Raw genomic sequence first — 8,465 nt, forward strand, 5'->3', positions numbered from 1 at the left:
TTGAATTAGTGTTTTTATCTTTTCCGGATACATGCCCAGGAGTGGGATTGCTGGATCATATGGTAACTCTATTTTTAGTTTCTTAAGGAACTTCCATACTGTCTTCCATAGTGGCTGCACCAACTTACATTCCCAGCAACAGTGTAGGAGGGTTCTCTTTTCTCCACACCCTCTCCAGCATTTATTATTTGTAGACTTTTTGATGATGGCCATTCTGACCGTTATGAAGTGATACCTCATTGTAGTATTTTGATTCTCATTTCTCTAATAACCAGTGATGTTAAACATCTTTTCACATGCCTACTAGCCATCTGTATGTCTTCTGTGGAGAAATGTCTGTTTACGTCTTTGGGCCATTTTTTTGATTGGTTTGTTTTTTGTTGTTGTTGAGTTGTATGAGCTGTTTGTATATTTTGGAAATTAAGCCCTTGTCAGCTGCATCATTTTCTCCCAATCTGTAGACTGTCTTTTCATTTTGCTTATGGTTTCCTTTGCTGTGCAAAAGCTTGTAAGTTTGATTAGGTCCCATTTGTTTATTTTTGCTTTTATTTCTATTGCCTCGGAAGACTGACCTAAGAAAACATTACTACATGAGAAAACATGTCAGAAAATGTTTTGCCTATGTTCTTGTCTAGGAGTTTTATGGTGTCACGTCTTATAAAGTCTTTAAGCCACTTTGAGTTTATTTTTGTGTATGGTGTGAGGGAGAGTTCTAAGTTCACTGATTTACATGTGGCTGTCCAGCTTTCCCAGCACCACTTGCTAAAGAGATTGTCTTTTCTCCATTGCGTATTCCTGCCTCTTGGTTGAATATTAATTGACCATAGTTGTGTGTGGGTTTATTTCTAGGCTCTCTATTCTGTTCCACTGATTCATATGTCTGTTTTTCTGCCAATACCATGCTGTTTGGATTTTTGTAGCTTTGTAGTATTGTCTGAAGTCTGGGAGAGTTATGCCTCCATAAGCTTAAACTCTTTATAAGCCGAAACTAACTGGCAGAGGTACAAATTACACTTCTTTAAAGTTTTAATTTTTACATAAAACTTTAAAAGTACCTGACAAGACATCTCTTATTGTCTAGCTTTTCCCTTAGAAAATAAAACCAATAAAATTTTAAATATTATATGTTATGAGCATGCTAAATGTTACACATTTTAACACTTTTCCTCCATGGAAGTTTAAAACTTCAGAATAAACCAATAACCTAAATTATTCAAGAGTCCTTGGTCAACTCTCACAAAAGCATTAACCAAATAACCAGTTTCATGATTGAGCTCATGCTAACTTCTACTACCAGGTCATATTCATTAAGAGATTAAATCAGGTTGACTTCATTATACAAAATGTAATATATATCCCCAATAATTTTGATTACTTTCTAAATTAATGTCTTCACTTTATTATTTTATTTTTTAAATTGTAAAAGAATGGCCTCAAAGATTGATACCTTTTAAAACAGGTATAATATCAAACTTTTACAATACAATATTCTATGGACTTAAATTTGCAATACAAATTTCATGGACTTATTATGATGTCTTTTTGGCAGTCAACCATGAACTTTTTTTTAATATGTAAGATTTATGAATTTAACTTTTAACAGAGTCAGAACATACAAAGTCCTAGCCCATAGCATAGTGTTTAGCATATAAGAGACACTGCCAGTAAATGTTAAACTGAATCTGAATTATTTTAGTTCTAGAGTTATAAATTGTTGATCTGGCTTAAATTTAAAGACTAGGTATGGGAATTCCCTGGTGGTCCAGTGGTTAGGACTCAGCGCTTTCACTGCAGCAGCCCGGGTTATCCCTGGTCGGGGAGCTAAGATTCTGCAACCTGCACGTCACAGCCAAAAAAATAAAACAAGGACAGAGTAGTTGTCCTTCAGAACATCTGAACTGCACTCATTCAATGAATATAACAATTTTTGTCCAGATAAAGACTGACTCCTTCTACCAAAAAGCCATATTTTAAAAAATAGCATAGAGTTAGTTTATCACAAACTTACGTTAATAACACAGGCATCTTTTGCATGGCCTTTATCTGTAATGTAACAGCCAATAGGAAATCCAGGATTACAGAACCTCTGACCATCTTCAACATCATAACACCAGGTTACCGGCATATTATCCACAATCCTATGCACAGAAATAAAAGTCAAGTTAGAAACCACCAAACATGACTAAGAATTACTTCCCAAATCTGTGTCAACACTTTGTAAAATTTAAATGTCTAAAAATGCCTTAAGGTATCAAAACTACAAAGAATTTTGATAAAATGTGGTACTTCATAAGTAATAGTATTGTGCCAATATCTGACGCACTGTAGTGGGAAAATAAAAATCTCTACACCTTCTTTGAAAGGGAGTAAATAAATTAATTTACTGTGATCGCTAATATAACAATACCATTATCTAGACACCTAAGTATAACTTACCCTCAGCGAACACTCAAAAGCTCTAAATAGGTGCAAAGCAATATATTTAGTTCCTTGGGAACAGTTTATGGAATAGTATAGAAACAAACGTCTTTTATTACTCAGGTAGTTCAGTAAAAAGGAGAAGAATATAACTGCAAGATATAGGGAAATATTCAACTTAAGGGCCACGTGAAAAAGTGAAAATAATAGTATCATCTATTAAAACCGTGTAAATCCAACCTATGTCTAAAAAAAATACTGCTATAAAGTTAGAGAAATAAATCTTTCAAGTTCTATAGTGAAAAAACTTTTTTTAAAAAAAGGATAAAAGTAAAGAGTAAAATTTTGTAGTCCTTTATAATTACATTAAAGTGTGAGCATGGGGTCTCCTATGCCCAAAACGCATCACAGGATACAAATTTTAAAAATTACTAAAAATATACTAGCTGTATTACAGTCATAAGACAACACTCCAGGGCATGTTTTATTTGTGAATTAATGTACGCCTTAGGAAGTAAAATTATGATTCCATATTCACCCAGGGTGTACGTTAATGACCTAATAAAACATGTCTCGTCACACTTAAATGCTATTTAATAGTACCCAGTACACTAAATTTTAGAATCACCTACACTATTAAGTTTATTATTATTATAGCCAGCAGGCTAGTAGTTCCCATGAAAATACTAAAATATCAGAAGCATGAAAACCATGTTATATAATATAAATAATTCAGATTTTTTGGAGGCCTCAAGAATCAGTTAATTGCTTTAATTTTTTAGATAGACAATGAAGTTCAGTCAATGAATATATACTAGCAATATATTAATTTTAATATCTTTACACTATCATATCAGAGAGAGTACTACATAAAATTATAGTGCTAGTTACAAAATGAGAATTAAGGGGCAATTTAGGGTTTTTTTAAAGGTGAACATCCTAAATTTATCATTTATATAATGCCTTGACATAACCTTTGCCTCGCTGGAAACAAAAAAAAAAACCCAACAAACCCTTGGAAATAAATGTAAGAAAACTTAAAGAATATAATTTTCAATTACTGCCTTGCTAAGTTGGGAAGTAGTAGCTATTGAAATTCATAACACCAAAAATATTTTAAAATTCTATTTTCAATCTGATATAGTGAAAAAGAGTATAAGAAGAGGACTCAAAAGGTTAAAAGTTGAATGACTGGCCCCAATTTTTTACCATTAAGGACTGCCTTCCATTATTTCCCTCTACCCTCATGGGCTCCATCTGAAACATTTCTGGCAGTCAAGCTTCATTTATTAATAACTCAATTTTCCCAATAAATTAATTTCTAGAGTTTCTGATGAGAATGGAATAACCCATGTCGCCACAATACACTCAAAAAAATTTTAAAAAGTGCAGCCAAAAGCAAAGAAACTTGGTATTTAGGTTACTCTACATAGTTTTTAAAATTTATTTATTTTTATTTTTTTTACATAGTTTTAACATAAGTTAATTTACACTATCTAACTGGGGTTTTGAATTTTTGAAAATAGCACATCATTCCCCTTTGCCAGCCTACTGGGATCCAAGATTGGCACTCACTAGACTAAAATATCTTCAAAGACCCCTCTCTGTCCAATAAGCCAGAGTCTGGTGGTTTTATGGTACTAAAAAAATTTAAGTACTTTGATAACTAGTTAAATAAATTACACTTTTATAAATAAAATGTCACAAAGACGTGGAAACTTAGGCAAAAAGTATAATCACAAAACTTGTAGAGTAGAGGGAATTCAAGTGTCTGCTGCTGGTATCAAAACATTAGTCAGGGGACTTCCCTGGTGGTGCAATGGTTAAGAATCTGCCTGTCAATGCAGGGGACACAGGTTCGAGCCCTGGTCCGGGAAGATCCCACACGCCGCGGAGCAACTAAGCCCGTGAGCCACAATTACTGAAGCCCATGTACCTAGAGTCCATGCTCAGCAACAAGAAAGAAGCCACTGCAATGGGAAGCCTGCACACTGCAGCGAAGGGTAGCTCCTGCTTGCCGCAACTAGAGAAAGCCTGTGTGCAGCAATGAAGACCCAAAGCAGCCAAAAATCAATACGCAAATAAATTTATATAAAAAAATCAGTCAGTCCCAAGAATCAAGAAGTAGCTTAACATTATTGACAGAGTAAGCCAAGAAGATCCTCAAATTACATTCTAAAGTCCCAAATAAGAATTAAAAGTATTCATCAATTTAGATATAAAAATTAACTACTGTTAATTAACTGACTGTTCTCTATAATGAGAACAATGAGTTGGTGCACTAACTAATAATCAGTCATTTTACTCGTTCAGAAAGTAGTGTGGTTAAAGTGCTATGGGGGAAGAACTACAGTTCGTTCATGTGATGGAATGGTATACAATTACAAAAAGAATGAAGTAGATATAGATCTATAGATGTGCTTTACATGGAAAAATGCCCATATTTTCTTAAACAAAGTGATCAATTTCAGAATAATGTGTACAATAATTCCATTGTTATTTTAAAAGGTACATACTCTTTTTTTTTTTTGCGGTATGCGGGCCTCTCACTGTCGTGGCCTCTCCCGTTGCGGAGCACAGGCTCCAGACGCACAGGCTCAGCGGCCATGGCCCACGGGCCCAGCCGCTCGGCGGCATGTGGGATCTTCCCGGACCGGGGCACGAACCCGTGTCCCCTGCATCGGCAGGTGGACTCTCAACCACTGCGCCACCAGGGAAGCCCGGTACATACTCTTTTACATACCTACATGTGCATAGAAATCTGGAAACAGGGCTTCCCTGGTGGCGCAGTGGTTAAGAATCTGCATGCCAACGCAAGGGACATGGGTTCAAGCCCTGGCCTGGGAAGATCCCACATGCTGCAGAGCAACTAAGCCCGTGTGCTACAACTACTGAGCCTGAGCTCTAGAGCCCTCAAGCCACAACTACTGAGCCCACATGCCACAACTACTGAAGCCTGCGCGCCTAGAGCCTGTGCTTCACAACGAGAAGCCACGACAATGAGAAGCCTGTGCACCGCAACGAAGAGTAGCCCCCAATCACCACAAGTAAAGAAAGCTTGTGCACAGCAACAAACCAACACAGCCAAAAATAAATAAATAAATTTATATTAAAAAAAAATCTGGAAACATACAGGAGAAATAATAGTGCTACCTCTGGGGAGCAGGATTAAAGAAGTTGAGGGTAGTAGAAAACACTTTGTATAATCTTTCATATTTCTAAGGGTTCCTGCTATTTTATCTCTGTCAACTCTGCTATCTATGCTTAAAGTCAAATTACATAGTAAAAATGTCTGAAGTTAGCCAAGGACAGAAATATACTCAACTAATGGTTCACATAAATGCATCAATATGAATCAAATATTTTCTAAATGTGTAATGAACTGATTTAAGGACTAAAGCCCATTGCCTAGAATTACCAGACTGTATATCTGTGATATGGCTTAGATTTTTTTGTTAATGGATTCAGACCTGAAATCATAAACTTTTCTGATTCAACTACAAAAATCACTATCCACCAGCATTGTTCCAGTTTATTTTTTTAGGCAGAATTGTTTAAGTTTGCACCTATTTTAAATTATTCTTCTTGTTATTAAGCATCTTGGGATCAAAACAGCACCTATATTAATTGCATCATAAATAAGTTAAAAATATTTCTAAGTACTTTATTGTCAGGAATCTACTGAAGAAGAGGTGCTTCTATTATCTTTAAGAGGAAGACTCTGAACAGGATTCTAAGAACAGAGGGTAGAAGAGAAAGCTAAAAATCACCCATAGTGGGCTTCCCTGGTGGCGCAGTGGTTGAGAATCTGCCTGCTAATGCAGGGGACACGGGTTCGAGCCCTGGTCTGGGAGGATCCCACATGCCGCGGAGTAACTAGGCCCGTGAGCCACAACTACTGAGCCTGCGCGTCTGGAGCCTGTGCTCCGCAACAAAAGAGGCCGCGATAGTGAGAGGCCCGTGCACCGCGATGAAGAGCGGCCCCTGCTTGCTACAACTAGAGAAGGCCCTCGCACAGAAACGAAGACGTAACACAGCAAAAATAAATAAATAAAAATCACCCGTAGTGACCTAAAGAGTCATTCAGTCAACAAATGGACAGCTGTCAGAGTAAATGGAGGTAGAAGGGGTGAAAATGAGCCTTAAGGCTCATAAGGACTGAGCCTTAAATATGATTTTGAAGGCTGGAAAGAACAATTTTAAGCAAAGAGAAAACACCAAGGGAAACTTTTCAATTACTGATGAATGAGAAATGTATCCTGAGTTACATTAACTCAGCAATTAAGTAGTATTCTCACAGTAGCTTACAGGAAAAAAGCTCTTGGCTTACCAGAAACCAAAGAAATGAAGACATGGAGGAGACTTTCAAGTTCCTGTTAGCACTGAGGGTCAGATGAGAAAGAAGCTGACGCAAGTGTAACAGGTACGTTTCCTTCCTTCTAACAGAGCCCTGCTATGGGAGACTCATTTCTATGTGGTTCAGTTGTATTTTACCCAGGTCTAGCCAATCAGAGTGAATCACCCTAATCACAGACTCGTTCATGAATGGGCATGTGACCCAGGGTTGCCCCTCTCTAGGACTTTTTTGTTCTACGTGTACGGAGGGGAGGATGGGGAGAAATCAAGGAGGCAAGAGGGAATGAGAGGTTCCAACAATCCTACTGAGCCACAGGATCTGGTCATGTCCAAACTGAAATCAATGGTTCTCACCTCCCTGAGTGAGGGCAAACGGGTCTGAGATAGTGACAGGACAAACATTCAAGAGGAAGTCTACAAAGATAGTCTTCCTGTTCACCACCTCCAGCACCTTACACTTTTTGGAAGAGGCAAAACATATGTAAACCATGACCACCAGAGAATACAGGCATTTGTTGACAAAATTATCTGGAAGAATAACAATTGGTTATATTTAAAAAGTTGGGTTTTCGAGACCCTTTTTTAATACTGTTTGAATATTGTATAGTAAGTAAATACTCCTGGGGAAGCAAAAAAAAATTTTTTTAATGCTTTTTGATTATGATGCAAAGTGGTAAAAACATTGTTAATGTTACGCCATGTTTATAAAATAAAAAACAGATTACACAAATTACAAGTATTTTTATTGGAAGTAGATGCTATTTCTCAAATATCAAATGAAAGTTAAATTTTGTTTTCCTATGGTCTTTTTCACAGCCTGCAAGTATAAAATAACAGTATTTTTCTAGAAGACTGATCCAGGTCCTTTCCCAAAGCATAAATATGCTCCTTTTCACTATGTATGAATAAAAGAAGTGCTCTAGGAAACAGGTCTGTGTACCTAAACAAGTACCAGATATTACAATAATCTAAGCGCAGAAAATGATGATACTTTTAAGCTGTCAACCTTAGTAATCCTCTGGCAAATAAAAGTCACTACTTCATATTACTAATAACAAAAAAAGGAAATAAATTTATTTGCTATTTTTATAAAATCAATGAAGCATTTACACATTCAATGAAACAGAGGTTTCTTCTTGAAAAGGAAAAAGCCCAAAATCCCAAATCTCCACGTCTTACCAGTGATGTTGATAATTCAGTAACATGCTTTTTTTCAAGAATTCTAACTTTTGTTTGTCTTCAGCTTTCTCTGTATGGTATGTTTTTGTACAAACAAGCTTACAGGTCTCCTCCTTATTAAATGTAAACTGTATTAAAATAAAGTGGAAAGCAAATTAAGAAAAAAAATCCAGGTCCTTCATGCCTGTAACATAAATAGAGTAAAAGCACTGGTTTCCTTAAATTACTTAAGTGCATTAATATTGATAATAAACATATAGAAATTCCCCACAGATCAAGCAGATTTAAATTTCAATCTTATTTTGTTTCTCTAAAACACTAAGTCATCAATTTTTCTTTTAATAAGTAACAGTTTTTATTTTTATTTTTGATAATTTCAACCAACCCATCTCTTAAATATAAGTGAGTCCCAGGAGGGGAAAATACCCACACGTAGAACAAAACAACATCAGTATCTCCATAATAATGTCCCCTCATAATGTTTTAGAAATTATGGATTTGAAGGCTTTCTA

The 8,465-nt window shown here is 36.1% G+C and overlaps 1 protein-coding gene across 1 annotated transcript in view; it reads right to left on the reverse strand.

The window, feature by feature from the left end:
• Positions 1 to 8,465, reverse strand: part of TM9SF2 (transmembrane 9 superfamily member 2) — a 59,207-nt gene that overhangs the window by 28,767 nt on the left and 21,975 nt on the right. The window contains exons 4-5 of the mRNA XM_024739882.1: positions 7,954 to 8,081; positions 2,009 to 2,138 (exon numbers count right to left, since the gene is read on the reverse strand). Of these exons, the coding sequence (XP_024595650.1) occupies positions 2,009 to 2,138; positions 7,954 to 8,081 (258 nt within the window). The remainder of the gene's footprint in view (positions 1 to 2,008; positions 2,139 to 7,953; positions 8,082 to 8,465) is intronic.

The sequence above is a fragment of the Neophocaena asiaeorientalis genome, unplaced genomic scaffold (genome assembly GCF_003031525.2).
Source record: "Neophocaena asiaeorientalis asiaeorientalis breed wild unplaced genomic scaffold, Neophocaena_asiaeorientalis_V1.1 scaffold9, whole genome shotgun sequence".
Lineage (NCBI taxonomy): Eukaryota > Metazoa > Chordata > Mammalia > Artiodactyla > Phocoenidae > Neophocaena > Neophocaena asiaeorientalis.